This window comes from Polypterus senegalus, chromosome 3, assembly GCF_016835505.1.
Source record: "Polypterus senegalus isolate Bchr_013 chromosome 3, ASM1683550v1, whole genome shotgun sequence".
In the NCBI taxonomy this organism is placed as follows: Eukaryota; Metazoa; Chordata; class Cladistia; order Polypteriformes; family Polypteridae; genus Polypterus; species Polypterus senegalus.
Window position 1 is genome coordinate 12944331 of NC_053156.1, and position 20894 is coordinate 12965224.

General features: G+C 44.6%; 1 protein-coding gene across 2 annotated transcripts in view; it reads right to left on the reverse strand.

Moving 5' to 3' along the window:
• Nucleotides 1-18022: 18022 nt before the first annotated feature.
• kmt2d (lysine (K)-specific methyltransferase 2D) overlaps nt 18023-20894 on the reverse strand; it is a 174330-nt gene continuing 171458 nt past the window's right edge. For both annotated transcript variants that reach the window (XM_039746644.1, XM_039746645.1), the window contains exons 53-55: nt 20262-20335; nt 20033-20141; nt 18023-19927 (exon numbers count right to left, since the gene is read on the reverse strand). In XM_039746644.1, the coding sequence (XP_039602578.1) occupies nt 19835-19927; nt 20033-20141; nt 20262-20335 (276 nt within the window). In that variant the 3' untranslated portion in view covers nt 18023-19834. The remainder of the gene's footprint in view (nt 19928-20032; nt 20142-20261; nt 20336-20894) is intronic.

Genomic DNA, 20894 nt, shown 5'->3' on the forward strand with positions numbered 1-20894 from the left:
ATACGTCTCTGTGATGTGCCATTTGGTATGGGATTCATAAAAGACATGTTAATCTTTGTGGTGTACCATCTGAAAGGCATACAACTGCAATGCATTTCATAACAAGAAATGTTTAGTGATGCGCCATCTGTTGGAATGACAAATATGTCTGTTACATGGCACTTGATATGGGATTTGTAAGAGTTAATGTTTATAATGCACCATCTGTTGGAATGACAAATGCTGTCCGTTTGCCACTTCTTCAGGAGAAGGCGTCACTCATTCTGGCCCAAGAGTTCAGATGTCGAAGTTCCCTCCTTGAAGTCATGGCTTCTCCTAAGTAGGTGGGCAGGTGGGGTCTCGGCTCTCGGACTCACAAAGAGAAGAGTGAAGTGACGTGACGTGACAGCGGTTCATAGCTCTTCTGGTCGGAGGTTTTCAGCCATTTTAGAGAGTTGTCCTTGCCCTGAGAGAATCCCTGCCTCCTCACCTTTCCGAGATGGCGTGCATGTGGTTTTAAAAGAAGGTTGAAACATCTCCTGATTGGATTCAAGTCACTTCCAGTATAAAACCAGTGTCTTTCAATGGGTGCGGCGTTCCGCCCCTCTCAGTTGTGATCCCTTGAATTAGAGGTCTTTGTTCCTGCTGGAGTCCATTTTGTATGTTCTGGCTCCAGAGGGGTCTCGGCGGAGATGTCAAGTCACTTCTGATGTGCACCTTTGTCATCAGAGGTCATCCAGGCAGATCCTAGTATAAGGTGGGCTTCAATCGGCTGGATGTCTGCATCTGTTAAATTTGCTTTCTTAACAGGCCTGGTGACCCGAGGAAGCCTAGCGATGCCCACTTTGCCCTGCAAAGTCCAATTTCAGTCGATTGCAAGTATTGCCAGGTCACGTATGACCAACAACCAATGGTTAGGGTTACAAAAGAAAGTACGACAAACGTAGGGGCAGCCGTCAGGGGACAAAAGTAACGGCGTCATCTATAATATGAAACCAGTGGAGAGTAGAGTCCTGATGTCTCAGCCACGGGGGGCCGAGTCGCTTTGGTTTATACTGATAGTGGGTCGCCACTGCAACTGTCACACGCGATGTCCCTCCCATTCTGATGAACAAGTTCAAGTCACCTTGGGGGGCAGACACTCCACCGGATTCTGAATAGCACACTCTTGTCACTAAGGGGGACAGTGGAGGGTCGCAACCCCAAAAAGCTTGAGAAACAGTGAGTGAGCCAAGCGTTAAAGGAGTGCGTTGTCTGATATGGAGAGGTGAGCACCACAAGGAGCAGGCCTGTCTCCATTACTCTCCACACCTCTGATGACAAATAATCACTGCGGCTCAGGACACCTGCACAAAGATTCACCACTGGAGAAGAAGTGGACTGGTGGGCCGATATTTAAGAATAAGGGGGATGTGCAGGACTGTAGTGACGACAGGGGGGATAAAACTGATGAGCCACAGCATGAAGTTATGGGACAGAGTAGTGGAAACTGAGATATGAAGTGAGGTGAAGATTAGTGAGCAGCAGGATGGTTTAATGTCAAGATGTGATGTCTGCTCTGAGGATGTTGATGGAGAAGTTTAGAGAAGAACAGGAGTTGCATTACGACTTTGTGGACCTGGAGAAAGCAAATGACAGGGTGAGGAGAGGAGTTGTGGTATTGTATGAGGAAGTCGGGAGTGGCAGAGAAGTACGCAAGAGTGGCACAGGATATGAACGAGGGAAGTGTGACCGTGGTGAGGTCTGTGGTAGGAGTGACGGAGGTGGGATTACATCAGGGATCGGCTCTGAGCCCTTTCTTCTTTGCAATGGTGATGGACAGGCTGACAGACGAGATTAGACAGGAGTCCCCGTGGACTGTGATGTTTGCTGATGACATTGTGATCTGTAGTGATAGTAGGGAGCAGGATGAGGAGACCCTGGATAGGTGGAGATATGAGAGGAGAGGAATGAAGGTCAGTAGGACCACCAAGACAGAATACATGTGTGTGAATGATAGGGAGGTCAGTGGAATGGTGAGGATGAGGAGTAGAGTTGATGAAGGTGGAGGAGTTTAAATACCTGGGATCAACAGTACAGAGTAACAGGGATTGTGGGAAAGAAGAGAAGAAGAGAGTGCAGGCAGGATGGAGTGGGTGGAGAAGAGTGTCAGGAGTGATTTGTGACAGACGGGTATCAGCAAGAGTGAAAGGGAAGGTCTACAGGACGGTAGTGAGACCAGCTGTGTTATATGGGCTGGAGACCGTGGCACAGGAGACAGAGCTGGAGGTGGCAGAGTTAAAGATGGTAAGATTTGCATTGAGTGTGACGAGGATGGACAGGATTAGAAATGAGGACATTAGAGGGTCAGCTCAAGTGGGACGGTTAGGAAACAAAGTCAGAGAAGCGAGATGGCATTGGTTTGGACATGAAGAGGAGAGATGAGGGGTATATTGGGAGAAGGGTGCTAAGGATAGAGCTGACAGGGAAGAGGAGAAGAGGAAGGCCTAAGAGAAGGTTTATGGATGTGGTGAGAGAGGACATGTAGGTGATGTGGGTGACAGAGCAAGATGACGAGGACAGGGAGATATGGAAGAAGATGATCTGCTGTGGCGACCCCTAAGGGGAGCAGCCGAAAGAAGAAAGGGGGGATGAGACAAAGGAGAGGAGGCAGGGAGGAGAACTTTGGGAATTGTCTGCAACTGAACAATTGGCAAAACCAAAGGAACTGCACATTGACTTTCACCAAGTCCAGTCGCTATTCAGGGAGTGGATGAAGAGGTGGTCCACATCGATGACAGGCTGGACTGGTTTTGTAACACAGAAGAAAGGGCAAAGGAGGGTCTTTAATCTTAGGAGACTGCACATGTAGAAGATGTGAAGGGTGGTCTCTAACTCTTCTGATGGTCAGGGTGACTTTTCTACACACACTGTGGTGTACTGGGCTGGTAACGTCACTTCAGGAGAGGACCACCGAATCAACGAGCTAATTAACAGGGCAGGCTCGGTTATGGGACACGCTGGAGGTTATAGTAGAGGAGAACTGAGCGCCATTAAGAACAAAGCTGCACATCCTCTCTCTGTGACACACCGACACGGAGGACTTACAGCCTACAAAGTGTGTGAAGACACGCGACTGGGGGGCCGTCGTATCAACAGCAATACACCAGTGTGGCGCCTCACAGGGACTCGGGCTGTCGACTTTCTTTTTAGTCATTCTCGGTGTGTGTTTGTATCTATTTATTTAATGAGCATCTGTAAAAAGACAAAAATATCCCCCTGGGGACAAATAAAGTGAAGTGGAAAAAGGCCACACAGCTTAGCTGGATTAAGAAGAAAGGACTCTCAGTTTTCACAGGCCTTTCTATTTTTGGCTTCAATGATTGACTTGGGGTGGCACAGTGCCACGGTGGTAGAGCTGCTGCCTCTCAGTTAGGAGACCCGAGTTCATTTCCCAGGTCCTCCCTGTATGGAGTCTGCGTGGGTTTCCTCCCACAGTCCAGAGACATGCAGGTTAGGTGCACTGGCGATTCTAAATTGTCCTCGGGGTGTGTGCTGTGTGCCCTGCGGTGGGCTGGCATCCTGCCCGGAGTTTGTTTCCTGCCTTGCGCCCTGTGTTGGCTGGGATTGGCTCCAGCAGACCCCCCCGTGACCCTGCAGTTAGGATATAGCGGGTTGGATTATGGATGGATGATGGACTTTGATTTGAATCGTTCAGGTCGCACATTTTCTTGTTTTAACTCCACACGTATGTTTGGTATGTCCGGCTTCACTACAACTCAGCACAAGTTTAGAATGAAGTCAAGTTTGTCGTTCTATCCCTGAAACAGCCATGTTGTTCAATGACACTAGCAATGGGGATTTTCAGAGGTCCCTGCAGGATTTATGGACTGAGATACTTGATCCAAGTTCTGTAAGGTCCTAACTCGGGTGACGAGTGTTAAAATGATCACTAAACCGACGCGCTGCAATTAATGGGGAGCAGCAGATGGTGGTCTGTGATCAGGGTAGGGCAGGGTTCTGGTCATTTGTTAGGATGGGTTTACACTTCACGTGATGTGACGTGTGCTTCAGCGGACGCCGCTACACGCAAGCTACGTAAATCTGGAAGATTCCAGCAGGTGGCAGTGCGAGATACCATCGCGGTGAGAACAGGTTCGGCTTTGCCGTGTCGTGAATCGCCTGAAGCATCCGTTAAATTCTGAGGACACCTTGCCGCAATATCTCTGAAAAGGACGTTTAATGATTACTTCCATCCATCCATCAATCACTCACTCCTGCAAGCATCGGGCGCGAGACAGAAACAAAATCCCCGAACGGGCCATCCGCTCATCGCAAGGTGAACACAAGACACTCGCATACACTGGCGTCATTTTAGTGTCACCAGATTTCCAAACCTTCAGGAAAACCGAAGCACACGGTGGAAACCCAGCAGGAAAACATGGAAACTCCAGAGACGGGACTCACTACCGCTCGGCCGCACATGTGTAATTATTAAGGAGGTTAACAATTTATCCAGGGCCGGATTAAAACGACATTGGGGCGGATGCTGCAGCGCAAAAAAGGCCTATTTGTTCTCGCCATTGGTGCCATTCGACACTCGCCGCTGTGTGCGCAAAACGTATCACAAAGTGACGTCACATGAAAACCTAACAATGAAATCCTCGGTTTTGTAATGCCGCTTTTCCACTGCATAGTACGGCACAGCGCGGTTCAGTACAGCTCACCTTGGTTCGGCTCATTTCAGCTCGGTTTGCGTTTCGACTGCAGTTTAGTACCGCTTTAGAGTGGGCGGGATTATTCACGTGTCGTTAGAGTTGCGCGCCTCTACTGCCGTGACACCGTGGAACTTTTACAACAACACGCAGACAACGACAACACTTTAGCTCGACGCGCGCAAGGGTAAGCATCTAAAAAAAGCACATCACTAGCTAACTTTTATCACTGTTGCAAAGCATAAAATGAACTTAACTGCCAGTGTAACATTAAAATGCTGATTCTGTATATTACAGATCTTCCACATTTTGCAAAAAAGTCGCCGCAACAGACCATCTGTTTGGACATTTAACCGTGCTTCAGAGTGGTGGGATGTGATTGTTCCCGGTTTTACAAACACTCAGTGGCTGGAGAACTTTCTTTAAAGGTACAGACACGCGGAAGTTTCGAAAAGAACAGCCAGTGACGCAGTAATGACGATTTTTTTTCGGCCAATCAGTGACCAGCAGAGTTTACACGTCACATTTTGGTAACGGTTCGGCACGCTTGGAACCTCGGCCGAGATGGTACTAAAAAAAGGACCAGGTACTGTTCCCAGTGGAAAGCCCCGCAAAAGTGAGCTGAACTGAACCGTGTCGTGCCGTACTATGCAGTGGAAAAGCGGCTTTAGAGAATTGCGAAATTTTGTGTAAGAAGAACTGATTTTGCGGAGACATTGGGTCACTCAGTTCAGGCTCTTGAGGGTAAAAATTTGTCCACGATTTAAATTTCATGATAGACCAGAATCCTGTTGAGGATTTTAAATATTCTAAAACATCGATGCTGGGCCCGCACGCCGGCTTTTAGTTTTACCTTTACAGATAACCATTTAAACAGCCATCGATTTTTACTGTACAAGAGGTTGGGCATCAAGTTAAAAGAAGTGCCAGTTCGGGGTGATGTTTTTAGATGGGTGCAGAATTGGCTCAGACACAGGAAGCAGAGGGTGATGGTGAGGAACCTCATCAAGAATTGGGTGACGGTAAGAGTGGTGACCAGCAGGGGGCAGTGCTGGGGCTGCTGCTATTTTTAATATGTACTGCTCAAAAGAATTAAAGGAACACTTTTTAATCGAGTATAGCATCAAGTCAATGAAACTTATGGGATATTAATCTGGTCAGTTAAGTAGCAGAGGGGGTTGTTAATCAGTTTCAGCTGCTGTGGTGTTCATGAAATTAACAACAGATGCACTAGAGGGGCAACAATGAGATGACCCCAGAACAGGAATGGTTTAACAGGTGGAGGCCACTGACATTTTTCCCTCCTCATCTTTTCTGACTGTTTCTTCACTAGTTTTGCATTTGGCTACAGTCAGTGTCACTACTGGTAGCATGAGGCGATACCTGGACCCTACAGAGGTTGCACAGGTAGTCCAACTTCTCCAGGATGGCACATCAATACGTGCCATTGCCAGAAGGTTTGCTGTGTCTCCCTGCACAGTCTCAAGGGCATGGAGGAGATTCTAGGAGACAAGCAGTTACTCTAGGAGAGCTGGAGAGGGCCATAGAAGGTCCATAACCCATCAGCAGGACCAGTATCTGCTCCTTTGGGCAAGGAGGAACAGGATGAGCACTGCCAGAGCCCTACAAAATGACCTCCAGCAGGCCACTGGTGTGAATGTCTCTGACCAAACAACCAGAAAGACTTCATGAGGGTGACCCAAGGGCCCCATGTCCTCTAATGGGCCCTGAGCTCACTGCCCAGCAGCATGCAGCTCGATTGGCATTCGCCATAGAATACCAGAATGGGCAGATGCACCACTGGTGCCCTGTGCTTTTTACAGATGAGAGCAGGTTCACCCTGAGCACGTGACAGAAGTGAAAGGGTCTGGAGAAGCCATGGAGAACATTATGCTGCCTGTAACATCATTCAGCATGAGCAGTTTGGTGGTGGGTTAATGATTGTCTGGGGAGGCATATCCATGGAGGGTCACACAGACCGCTACAGGCTTGACAAAGGCACCTTGGCTGCCATTAGGTATCAGGATGAAATCCTTGGACCCATTGTCAGACCCTATGCTGGTACAGTGGCTCCTGGTGCACGACAATTCCTGGCCTCATGTGGTGAGAGTATGCAGGCAGTTCCTGGAGGATGAAGGAATTGATACCATTGACTGGCCACCACACTTTCCTGACCTAAATCCAATAGAACACCTCTGGGACATTATGTTTTGGTCCATCCAATGCCACCAGGTTGCACCTCAGACTGTCCAGGAGCTCAGTGATGCCCTGGTCCAGATCTGGGAGGAGATCCCCCACAACACCATCTGTCATCTCATTAGAAGCATGCACCGATGTTGTCAGGCATGTATACAAGAACACAGGGGCCATACAAAGTGCTGAGTACAATTTGGAGTTGCTGCAATTCAATTTGGGCAAAATGGACTAGCCTGCCACATAATTTTTTCACTCTGATTTTTGGGGCGTCTTTGAATTCAGGGCTCTGTAGGTTGATCATTTTCATTTCCATCAAACGATGTGGCATCCTTTCGTTCCTAACACATTACCCAGTCTATATCAGTATAGATATCCAGAAGGATTTCTTTTTCCCATTGAGATCTGATGTGTTCTCAAAGTGTTCCTTTAATTTTTTTTGAGCAGTTTATATAAATGATTTAGATAGGAATATAAGTAACAAGCTGGTTACGTTTGCAGATGATACCAAGATAGGTGGATTAGCAGATAATTTGGAATCCGTTATTACAGAAGGACTTGGACAGCAGACAGGCTTGGGCAGATTAGATGAAATTTAATGTCAGTAAATGTAAAGAATTACACGTAGGAAGGAAAAATATTAGGTTTGAATACACAATGGGCGGTCGGAAAATCGAGGGGACACCTCATGAGAAGGATTTAAGAGTCACAGTGGACTCTAAGCTATCAACTGGCAGACAAGCCATTAAGAAGACTAACAGAATATGATGTTATATAGCGCCTTGATGTGTGGAGTACAAGTCACAGGAGGTTCTGCTCACCGGGCGCAGTTTTGATCTCCAGGTTTAAGTTTGAATACAAAATGGGAGATCTAAAAATCGAAAGTCCACCTCATGAGAAGGATTTAGGAGTCATAGTGGACTCCAAGCTATCAACTTCCAAACAGTGTTCAGAAGCCATTAAGGAGGCTAACAGAATGTCAAGTTATATAGCGCCTTGATGTGTGGAGTACAAGTCACAGGAGGTTCTGCTCAACCTTTATAACACACTGGTGAGGCCTCATCTGGAGTCCTGTGTGCAGTTTGAGTCTCCAGGCTACAAAAAGGACATAACAGCACTAGAGAAGGTCCAGAGAGAAGAGCGACTACGCTGATTCAGGACTACAGGGGATGAGTTATGAGGAAGGATTAAAAGAGCTGAGCCTTTACAGTTTAAACAAAAGAAGATGAAGAGGAGACCTGACTGCAGTGTTTAAAATGATGAAGGGAATTAGTACAGTGGATCGAGACTTGTATTTTAAAATGAGCTCATCAAGAACACGGGGACACAGTTGGAAACTTGTTAAGGGTAAATTTCGCACAAACATTAGGAAGTTTTTCTTTACACAAAGAACGATAGACACTTGGAATAAGCTACCAAGTAGTGTGGTAGACAGTAAGACGTTAGGGACTTTCAAAACTCGACTTGATGTTTTCTTGGAGGAAGCAAGTGGATAGGGCTGGCGAGCTTTGTTGGGCTGAACGGCCTGTTCTCGTCTAGATTGTTCTAATGTTCTAACTAACGTTCAAGGTGAAAAATTGACAACGTGGCACTTACCGAACAATAATAAAGTGGCAAGAACGCCCAAGAAACTGCAAAAAAGGCAGCTAAATTACTAAGTAAACTGTTTAACGGAAAATTGATAGCATTAACTTGAAATCTTTGGTTAACAATAAACAGGATGACGACATTATAGTTACGTCACAGCGCAAAGAACAATAGTAACTGTATAATAAGTAACGCTGTGTGTAGGCGTCTGAAAGTCCGACTCCAAATTTCATTCTAAGAATTATTTTGAAGGTTAATATAGCAAAGGAAAACCGTTCAACTTCCGTAAAATTCTCGTCTGTTTTCATCTGGGCCTGTTTCAGGAATGGGCCTAATGCTGGAGCATCAATAGCACCCACCTTAACGGGCCCTGAACGGATCTGTAAAATGTAACATACATTCTTTAACGCATTTCATCATGAAAGCGATATCAAGTATAAATCTAAGGATTCGAAATGTGCAGGGAGCTGGAATATCAAACATGTACCGTGTTCGGTGTGGCGATCTACTGCTGTTTGCTGCTGCTGTCAGGTCAGGAGGAAGCCCCAGCAGCAGGTAGCGATCATCAAGTGGGTCGGTTTTAAAATGACGTTTACGACGGTCTACTTTAATGATGAAAGAAACTACGAGGTTAAGGTGGACATTGAGATTTAAGATGAAATTTCCACTTTAATCACAAAGCAGACCTTTTCACCGTGTCCTTAATTTGACGGCACAGAAGACGGTATGCGAGACCTTTAACACGTATCACGTCATTACTTTGGGGAGTATGTGACCCTTGAATATAAAAGCACCACAGATGCATCTGCATGTCGGCATTTTGCTTCACCACATCAAATATCGAAGGGCGCACATCGATCCCGAAGGGTCACCAAAGCGACTTTGTCACATGTAGATAATAAACAGAGACTCTGACGTGACGTTCCAACTTAATCGCACTGCACGACTTTTTGTTGGTACTGCAACTCGCGCACACATCACGTTAACTTCTGAGGACCCGCTCGGAGGACTCGGCGTCAAATGAATGCTAGGAACACGTGACAAACATGAGGTGTGCACGTCCGTGTTCTGAGCGTGAAGTAGAAAACGAGCCCTAAGGCCATTCAGTGTACATTCGCTTCAGGGTAGCGAGTCCCTTTTAGTAACAATTCAGCCCTTTGCAGGGGTTGGCAACTGGGCAACAAGTCGGGTGGCAGCAGAGTGCCACGGCTCAGGTACTCCGAGGTTCACAGTTAAATCCTTTCAGGGGTGGAAACCTGGGAAGGAAGACTGGACTGAGCAGCCTGCCCTGGTTAAGGACCCCATAGGCGAGTTGTGCTGGGCTCATTTACATATCATTTGATAAATATTTTATATGTCTTTATTTGTAAACCAGGCCAACAAAATGTAATATTAGTGTTTTGGGGGTCCGTTTCACTTCATTAATGAGAACAGCGCTGCTTTGACGTTTACCAACCCCAGTCTTTCGAACGGAATCAGGAAAAGGAATTTACGGCGAGCAGGATGGCGCATGAATCAGACCAGCTTGGCAAGGGTGACTGTGTTTGGACTTGGAGCCCATAAGCCTACAGGCTGTCCACCACAGGAAGGCCGTAAACTGACTACACGCAGCGAGCGCCTTCACTGGCAGGTGGCCCAGATAAACTAATTCTACTGGTCTATAGTATGGGCCATTTATTGCAGATTTTGGATCAGAGGCCATTTTGTACTATGATGCCCCACTGGTTTGTGTTTTGTGGTAAGACCGGTCACTTTACCTTTACCGCTCTCTCTCTCTCTCCCTACCCGACCATGAGACGAAGACAACTCGGTCTCGGCAGCCATACTAAGACAGGCACGTGGCCCGTTTCAGCACCTTATTCAAAGGCCATACGATGGCAAAGCAAGTCAGACTGAAGAGAAGCTGAGAGCCGCCAGTGGACGCAAGACGCATCGCTGCTTATGCTGTGATGGGTACGGATTGCCAACGTTCACCTTGTGCTCTGCTTCCTTAATACAGTGGAACCTCGGAGAACGACCATAATTCCTTCCAAAACTCGTCGTGAACCGAAGTAATTTCCCCCATAGGATTGTATGTAAATACAATTAATCCGTTCCAGACCATACGAACTGTATGTAAATGTATATATTTTTTTTTAAGTTTTTAAGCACAAATATAGTTAAATAAACCATAGAATGCACAGCGTAATAGTAAACTAAATGTAAAAATATTAAATAACAGAGAAACGAACACAGAGAGTTTGCGCTATAGTGCTACCAACTGCTGGCTAAAATCACTTTTTTTAATGAGTTTTAAGCACAGGGGAAAAAATGAACATTTGAAAAAATCTGTAATTTAATAAACCACCAAGAAAAGTAACATTGCAACAATGCACGGTATGAACCGATCGCTGGAAACAGAAGTGGACACAAAATCAAGACCAGTACGTTCTTTAACTGCCTTCCTACCTTAATGTGGCGCGCTGTCTGTGTCTGTTGCACTGTCTCTGTGTGTGTGTGTGTGTGTGTGTGTGTGCGCGCTCTCTCACTCGCTGCACAGGAAATGCACAGAGAGACTGAACACGTACAAACCGAAAAGGAAACTGGCTTGTTCATATACCGAGTGTGTGGTCGTGAACCGAGGCAAAGGTTTGGCGAACGTTTTGGTCGTAAACCGAGTTGTACGTGTACCGAGACTCCACTGTACAGGGAAAAGCCAAGCAAAATGAGCCCTTTTATTGGCTAACTAAAAAGATTACAATATGCAGGCTTTCAAGGCCTCTGGATTACATCCTGCCTGATCTTGGCTCTTTTGAAGACAATCTAAGGAAGAGTGTTTTTCACTTTAGATAAATCTCTTTGCCCTAAGATCTAAATATCTAATCTCACTGTAAAGGTAACTGATGTATGTGTATTATCGTGGTATTTCCCTCCACTTGCCCTTTTACCTGTTTCCTCAAGGGTAAGTGTTCTCGTCAAGTTCGTTATCGGGTTGGTCTACTGTTGCACTTTAAGATGAACACACACACACACACACACACACACACACAGACCCTAACCACAACAGTACCCTATGAATGACACACACACGCTGATTAACCCGTAGCACTTTAAACCACACAAGTGCTATAGGAATAACAGCCTTCAGTCATTCAGCACTTCAAGAGACTTACGTATTTTCGGCACGAACAACAATACGATGTTTTAGTGATATCTCGATATCTTAGACCTAAATATTACTTTAGGTCTACAAGAATACATTTAAACATACAAAGACTCAGCACTCTTGACTATAGGCCATTCATCAGCCAAGAATACCTTCTTTATCGTATTTGTCCCTTCTGTTGAGTATAGCGCTCTTCACTCTCAGCCATATAAACCTCGCAGCACAGAAATAATGGCAAAAATCCGACTGTCACCAGGTGCTCAAAGAAATCTAACTTATTACTTCAATCACTCTAGACATTAAGACAAAGCATTGAAAGTTAAAAGCAGCATGGTATTTATTACAAGAATAATAATAATACCACAAGAACAAAGAATACTAGAAAATAGGTAGTGATAGGAAAGTCTGAATATATATAGTCTTTAGAAAAAGCTTACGAAAAAGTTACAGATGACAAGGATGAATGTCCCAGGGAGGCGTTTGATTTAGCAATCGATGTTCATGATGTCTTTCTGAGGACCAGGGCCGTCTTCGTCCGTTCCTCTTCTTCTTTCTTCTTCTCCCTTTGCTTCTCTTTCTTCTATCTTTGCTTCTCTTCTTCTTTCCAAACCAAGGCATATTTATTATGAAATGTCAAGCCTTGGTTTCACAACACATGCACCTGATTGGCTGGCTGTCCAAATGATTGATGAATTAATTCAATGTCCGTTTTCCCACACAACAAAACCTTTGATGTACTCGGAAGCATCAGTAGTTCTTCCTGTCCTAGGCTATAAAGCAAATTGTTGTTCCAGATGTCCATCCATCAATAGCCTGAGGTATCAGCTCAGCATCCTTTCCCAGGCTATAAAACCAAATTAGCATGAAGCTATTAACAAGTGTTATAAAAGTAAGGTGTAAGGGAAGAAAACCTGCTTTAATTTAATTTCATCTGTTGTTTTGTCTTGAACAAAATATAATGGAAACCAAAATGTACAGATTTTATACACCATAACAGTATGGAAAAAAAGAAATGGTGGTTTTGCATTTAACAGTTGTAAAGGGTTTACATCTCGCCTGAAGAAGGGGCCTGAGTTGCCTCTCAAGCTTGCATATTGTAATCTTTTTAGTTAGCCACTAAAAGGGGTCATTTTGTTTGACTTGTCACTACATTCATAATGGCTAACACGTTACAACACCCTAGTACTTAATACAGGGAGATTCACTCTGTAATAACTCTCGCTAGGATGAAACAATCTGAACAAAACAACGTTCTCCTCAGTATATGGAGCTTTGAACAGGTTGGGATCGCCCGTGTCGGAGTGATGACAGCCGTCACGACTTTTAACCTCTGTTTGCAACTTCTGGGTGCCTACCGCCCGGACCCCTTCACACTGTCACCTCATCAGGATGGTGGTGGTGGTGTACAGTTTTGAGCAGCGCATCTTCATGGTGCGAACCTATTGGATCACCAGTTTGTTTAAGCGACGTCACAATCAACTGGATGACTGTGAGTTAATGGAAGGTGACATCCAGCAAGACAGAGCAACATGTCACATATCGACAAGGAGCATGGCAGAAATGGAATCCTTCTTCGGCAAAGGGGCTTTGGCCACCACAGTCGGCGGATCTGACACCACCCGACTTCTTACTTTGGGGTCTGCTCAACGGAAAAGTCTATCGGAACAAGCCTGCCACTGTGGAAGATCTGAAAGAAAACATCCAACGTGAAATTGCTGCTATTCACCCCCCCGAGACACTTGCAGATACGTTCAGGAACATGGAGCGCCACGTCAAAATGTGTCTCGCGGGAAAAGGAAACCACTTCCAGCATCGCATGGAACACAATCGATTTCGCATGGAACACAATCGATTACACAAACGTCAAGGTGTAAAGCAAAGTTTTTTGGTTCAGATTGCTTCATCCTAACAGGAGTTCCAACAGAATATTCGGGGCCTCTTTCGAGTGAATCTCCCTGTACTTCTGGGCATTTGATCAATAATGCATAATTAAAGGTGCAACTCAACTCCTGCCCATTTCTTTAATCTAATTGCCCAAGGTTACGGATATACACTGTGTGCACAATTATTAGGCAAGCTGTATTTTTGGGATTCATTTTAATATGAAACAAATACAGTGCCATCAGTCAATCCAAAATGTTAATAAACCTGAAGGTTATGTAAAGGAAATGTGAGTGTGAACATCATCAGGGGAAAACACGTGTGTGCACAATTATTAGGCAGCTATTAGCGTGCAGAATTATATACAACTAAATCAAAAATGTACATTTGTTTATTTTCATCTGTTAAAGTGCCAAATAAACGTTTGATGTAAAAAAAAAAAAAAAAATCTTTTCCACAACAGCAATAAGCCTTCCATTCATAGAGTTGGTCAGTTTCTTGATCTGTTGCCGATCTCTTCAGACGTGTATGGTTTCCCTTCCCTGTAAATCTCCTGTTTAAGAAGGGCCCACAAGTTCTCAATTGGGTTCAAGTCAGGTGAGGTAGGGGGCCATGTCATTATTCTGTCATCTTTAAGGCCTTTACTGGCTCGCCACGCACTGGAGTACTTTGATGCAGGTGATGGCGCGTTGTCCTGCATAAAAATCATGGTCCTCTTGAAAGAAGCTGACTTTTTTCTTGTACCACTCCTTGAAGAAAGTGGCTTCTAAAAACTGGCAGTAGGTTTGGGAGTTGAATTTGAGTCCATCTTCAACCTGAAAAGGTCTAACTAGCTCCTCTTAAATAATACCAGCACCTCACCTCCACCTTGCTGGCATCCGAGTCGAAGTGGAGCTCTGTGCCCGTTAACTGATCCAGCCCCGGGCCCATCCATCTGGTCCATCAAGAGTCACTCTCATCTCAGCAGTCCATAACACCGGTCTTCAGATACTCCTTGGCCCATTCTTGACGTTTCCGTTTATGTGTCTTGTTCAGTGGTGGTCGGGTTTCAGCTTTCCTTTCCTTGGCAGTGTCTCTGAGCACTGAACACCTTGTACCTCTGGGCACCACAGGTAGGTTGCACTTCTGGAATATGACAGCACTGGAGGATAACGGGTTCCTGGTAGCTTCACGTTTGATTCTTCTCAAATCTTTGACAGTTAATTTGCATCTTTTTTTTTTTTCTCATCATATTTCTGTTGTCTATTTGCAACAAAACGCTTGATGGTTCTGTGATCACGAGCCAATATCTTAGCATCCCTCTGAAAGACTTTCTACAATTTTTGACTTTTCAGAGTCAGTTAAATCTCTTTTTTGGCCCATTGTGCCTGAGAAAAACAAGCTGCCTAATAATTCTGCACACCTTGATATGGGGTGTTGGTCTCCTTAGGCCACACCCTCCCTCATTACACAAATACGCATCACCTGACATGATTAGAAGATAGAAGATGATAGATGATAGTGGATAGATGCTTCATTAATCCCAAGGGGAAATTCACTGCTTGGAGATGGAATATATGCATGAAAATTATGATATGGTCAAGATACTCACTTGCCTAATAATTGTGCACACAGTGTAGAAGGGAAAGAGGGGCTGAACTGCTAAAAGTACCCAACCACAGAACACCAAGTTTATATTACGGTCTACACCAAAGGTTCCCAAAGTGTACGGGCGCTGCGGCTTCCTAACATGGGTGCTGTGAAATGTTACAAAATTTTCAAAAATTCCAGTTTTAATTCAATATGATAGGACAAAATCTGGCGGACTTGGTGCAAACCAGTAACTCACTTAGTAATAACTGTCTGCGGAAGCCTCTACAAATGGTTACTAGATGGCGCTCTACAATAATAAAGTTTCTTGATTGCTTTAGTAATTTGTCAAACTTTCTTGGTACTTTGTGTTCGTATATAAATTGTCAGTTTCACACGATCTTAAGTAATTAGTTTGTATCAACTGTATATTGTTGTGATTAAGTCAAGTGAAGTTTTTAAAGTATTTCTTCTCGTATGTAGTTTTTAAAAAAAATGGATTGGTTTTTACTAAACAATAATAAGCATTGTGAGAGTGAAAATAAAGAGAGCACACCGTCAACCAGAGTGTGAAGAAGTGCAAACATCGAAAATATGATGACAGTTATTTGGACTTTGGTTTTATGTCGACAGAAGTCAATGGTGAAGTGGCGTGTACTAAAGTTGAGGCACCAGAGTGCACGCTACCAAGTAAGTTGAAATGCCATTTAGAAACCAGTCATCCCAGCATGGTTAGTAAATCTTGTGACTACTTTACCAGAAAGTTAAGAGTTAAATCAACAAAAAGGTCCTTTATATAAGCAGGCATTGATACCAAGCAGTGCATTGCTAGCATCTTACAAGGCGGCACATAGAATCGCGCTGACTTCTCTCATTCATGCTAGCTGGCTGACTCGTCCTCTTTTTCGCCTCAATGCCGCGCTCAACCTCTCCAAGCCTTTTTCCTTTCCATCTCCCCTCCACACCCCCCAACTCCTTCTGTGCCGTCCCGTTAGGCTCCGTGGGCACAGCATCTCAATCACGCACCGCAGGAAGCGATTAAGCACTTGAGAGCGATTGCACCCTCACGTGCAGGTGCGACTCGTCCATCACGAGCGCGGCCACGGAGACCAACACTGCGAATGGATTATTTAAAAGCTACCAATCTTTTGTAGCCACGGACCCGCTACACCACAATCTCACTAATTATAATTAGTTGAATTTGTTCAATTAAATTTTTTTTTGTGATCTTAAATATGTGATTTATTTATTTTTACTTAACCCTTTAATTAAAAAAATAATTTTTGGCTATTTTGCAAATTAGATTTTGACCAGTGCACCTTGGCAAAAACCTGAATTCAGCAAGGGCGCCGAGAATTGAAAAAGTTTGTGAACCACTGGTCTACACAATAAATAGTATAAAACAGGAAAAGACGATCACCATAAGACCTTACGAGATAAAACAGGAGTATTAAAGGTTATCCAGCTCATGGACAATATTTAAGCATTTCCAGGATTAACTTGTCCACCTAATAAAGAACGAACGGTAGGAGGCTAAAGTGCCTTCCTTTGTACTATAATCCCTCGCTACTTCGCGGTTCATGACTTCACGGGTTTTTAAATATAGTAGTAGTATTCCTAGTCTAAGAACAACAAAACAAGTTCGGTGACTAAGTGCGTTGTAACACGGGCTGTGATTGGTACGTGGGAGAGCGACAAATCACAGCTTCCAGCTTTCTAATCGTGCCCGTGATTGGTGCTTTGACTGATGCCCAGATCCCACAGCACCTCCCCTTGTCTCTCTGCCGTGGCCATTTCGCTTCAAACTTTCTCGCCGAGCGGTTTACTTTACACTGTTACTGTGTGTGATTTCTTTGTGTTGAACTTCGCTTCAATTTTCACCCCCTGCAATGGCTCCCAAACGTGCTCCTTCCTCCAAGGCTGCTGCTGAGCCTAAACACCAACGAAGAATGATGACGATTGCCGAGAAGGTGAAACTTCTGGATGTGTTGAAGGAAGGGAGAACGTTCGTGGCTGTGGCTGTAGACTGGCTAAGGATCTGCAAGAGCGGTCACAGGAATGGGAGGACGATATGGTTCGATCGGTCCAATTTTGCAACAAGGTCGACGACGTCATGAGCTGCTCTTCGACCGGAAAAAAGCAGCGGCAGCAACTGCCGATCACAACGTTTTTGCAGCCTCACAAAAAAGAGCCAGTTCCTACTACTACTACTACTACTACGGATACACCTTCAGAAACCATAGAAGAGGCATGGAAATGGCACTGCCGTCTGAAGAGACGTAAAATACAGTCAGTCATCGGCTGTGCAGTAAAAGTCGTCCCCTTCATCGTCATCATTTTTACTGCACAGCATATTTATCACCATCATCACGTCATATACAGCTACGTGTACTTCGCTATACAGTAACTGTAAACTTATCTACCGATTTCATATTGCTTAACAGTTGTCCCTGTTATTAACAGAGTAAAGGGCGGGTTGTAAACAGTACAGGGAAGGTTTAAAAACGTCTAAATACACGTTAAATAAATATGGTGTCCCTACTTCGCAGAAATTCAGTTATTGCGGCCGGCCTTGGAACCTATCTCCCGCGATAAACGAGGGATTACTGTATACTTTTAATAAAACAATCTTAAACTCGCTTTTCCACTGATCTCCACATCACTAATTGACAAGACTTCCCCATTTGCGACTGAAGACATTTGTGCCCCTTGGCACCGTTCACTTTCAGTTATCGCATTTTCAACGGCTCTGCACCCAAAACGAGGGCCCCACCACTCTCACCATGCAATACTCATTAAACGCTGAGATTCCTGCCACCTCTCTCCACCGGCAGTCCACTAAAACCAGCCGCTCCGTTGCCTGAACGCTGTACCCTGTATGGCATCGGTACGAATGAGAACGAACACTCCCACAGAACACTGCGCAGCTGCGGTCATCGGCGGCCATTCAGGGCACAAGAGACAAGACAGCGCGTTTGTATTTAAAATGCCTTTTTATTTTTTTCCTTTACAAGAAACGAAGCTGAGAGATTGAGTACAGCCTCCCGCGTTGCCAGACATAATTTATGTACAATTCAAATGATAATTCATACAAAACATGCCACATACAATAAAAATGATTTGTTTGTCCTAAACGCAACCTTGCTATACAAAACTGACAACACAATATAAAATGAGCAGGATGTAATGCTTAAAGACTCTGAAATATGGATTTGTTTTTATTTTTTTCTTTAAAATAAAACTATGCATAATCTTTTTAAATAATTAAAAAGCCCACTGAGGCAGACAGAATGGCAGCGGGGACAGAAATGGCTTATGCTAAGTAATTACCCTGGAGTCCTATGCCAGCAGGTTCTTGATCCCAAGTCATCGCATGATTCGTCAGGAAATTAAAATCAGGCAGCTAAATAATTAGGAATCTGAGGACGAAGGGAGAGGATTTCCCGGCGTGGGGTCGGCCGGGACAAGCTTTAATGCTGGATGGGGGTGGGGGGTGTCTCCTGGATGGGCACAACTCCCCCACCCATCTCCCCCCAACCCTGTGCACACCTGAGCAGGGATTAGAAGCGAAGCGAGCTGCCAACACATAGCCAAAAAACAAAAGAAAACAAGATGGGTACTTTTCTCCTCTCCGTTTCACGTTCGTAAGCAGAATGTACAAGCCTTTACAAGCTTCTATTTCAAAAAGAAAAAAAAAAAAAAAGCCGATAATTGTAAATGCCAAAAAAATAAAATTAAATTCATATACACATAATCAAGGTTTTATTGTTTTAATAAAATGAGATCCAGTGGTTTGTCTTTTTAATTTTTCTCTGGTTAAAAACGGTCTCTCTTCCCAAGCAGTTCACTCTGCGGCTATTTACAATCTGTACACTTTTGCAGCTTTTTTTTTTTTTTGTGTTTAATTTTTCTCGGCAGTCAAGATGCAGTACATACATGTCATCCATTCTGCCAATTTCCTTTAAATAACATACAAAGGGGGGTGGGGAGGGGTGGGGGGTTGTGGGAAAAATGCCCTTTTCATCTTTCACCCCCGTCCCGTCTGTCCAATCAAAGTCCGACTCTTCAGTTCAGGGCGGTGAAAACGGTAAAATACAGTAAATATACAAAGGGGACACGCCAAGGGCAGTCCGGCGCAGGAGGAGCACTGAGGCCCGGAGATCTGTTCTCCTGCACGAGCAGCAATCACATCCTTCAGTTTGTGCGTTGAGTAGAGAAGCAGACCTCCATTGACCTGAGAGGGGGCAGGGGGTGGGGGGGAGAAGGCCACCAGAGCCAAGCCATGTTCCTCCAATCCCCCTTCACCCTCCTCCCCCTAAAATCTTTCGGTGTCATCTGAAGCTAAGAAGATCCAAGACACAGGTATGAGGTAGTCTGGGTATAAGCGCCCGCTGTCTTAGGTTTGCTTTGTCCTTGGAGCCTCGGTCATTTTTGCGATTGTCTAGCTTCAGCCTATGTCCTGACTTTAAAGGTCAAGAAGCACAAACGAATACCAGTCCACGGCAAATCTGCACATCTACCTACAGCTAGCGTATCATTTGCTTGCTGATTGGACCAAAAAAAAAAAAAGTCAGTTTTGCTTTATTTTCATTAAGCCTCTAAAACATGGGGTGGGGGGGAGGAAGCAAACAGGGTCAGATGAACACGGAGTGCAAGTCTCAAGTCAATGTGCAGAAATGTTACCTAGAGAGCAAAAAGCAATGGAGGGCTGCAGCCCAGACTTTTGTCTCAAAGGGCGTGCGGCCGGTCAGCCGGCCCCTCCTTGAACAGCAGCCACATGGCTGCCTCAGTTCATCCACTTCCTGCAGTTCCATGCACCGCAGTGACACGGGATCTTGTGCTGGTCGTCCTCAAAGTCAAACTGGTAATCGTAAGTCAGCTATTAGAGATAACGAGAGAAAGAGAGACACAAAGGAGAGTTACTAAGCACTTGAAGGCTCACGTGAAAGATGAATGCAAGGTGGGCGACCACAAGTCTTCTTACCTCTTCTCCTTTGGGAATTCTCCGGCTGGAAATGATGATGATCTTATCCTCCTTATCAAACGTCACCACTTCGGCCACACAATTTGGCGCACAGGAATGGTTGACGTACCTTTAAAACGGAGCAAGATGTCAACATTTCTGCTTTTGCCCCCCCACCACCTTTCATTAATACCAATCTCCGCCATTGAACTTCACTATCTAATAGACAAAAGGAAGGCTAAAGGCTCACCGTGCGGGTCCTCCCGTCAGTGTGGCGTCAATCACGTGTTCGTTGTTGATTCTGAACATGTAAATACCTCTGTTCTGTAAGGCAAAACAAAAATAAAATCATGCGCCACATCTCATTAAGGTGAACCCCCAAACACACTCTCTCTATGTAATGGGTGTGTCTGGCATTCCATTCATGACAGGCACTGCAGCACCCGATTCTCAGGTGACGTTAAAAATGGCTGGAGGACTGCATCAGCTGCTAACAGACTGATAAAATTCTGCTACTCTACCTGAATTGTATTTTCTAAAAATACTGGGACGTCCCCAAGAGCACATGTTGTTGCTGGATATAACCAAATTTTATATTCCTAAAGACAATGTCTTCAGTTACAAACACTTTGATGCTTCTATATGGAATTTTTTCCACTGGAAGATTAATTACATTCACGTGAAAAAGTAACTACAGTCCAATAAATGTTTTTCTGTGGACATGCATACATACGTACGTATGTACAGTATATCCTAAGCCTAAAAGTGCAACAATGAAGTTTTTAATGTCACGTTTTAAATCAGGCCTATTTTAAAACATATGTTTGGTATCATTCTTTTCAGAATTTATCAAACTTTAATGTGGCTTTTTTTTAAGTTTTTC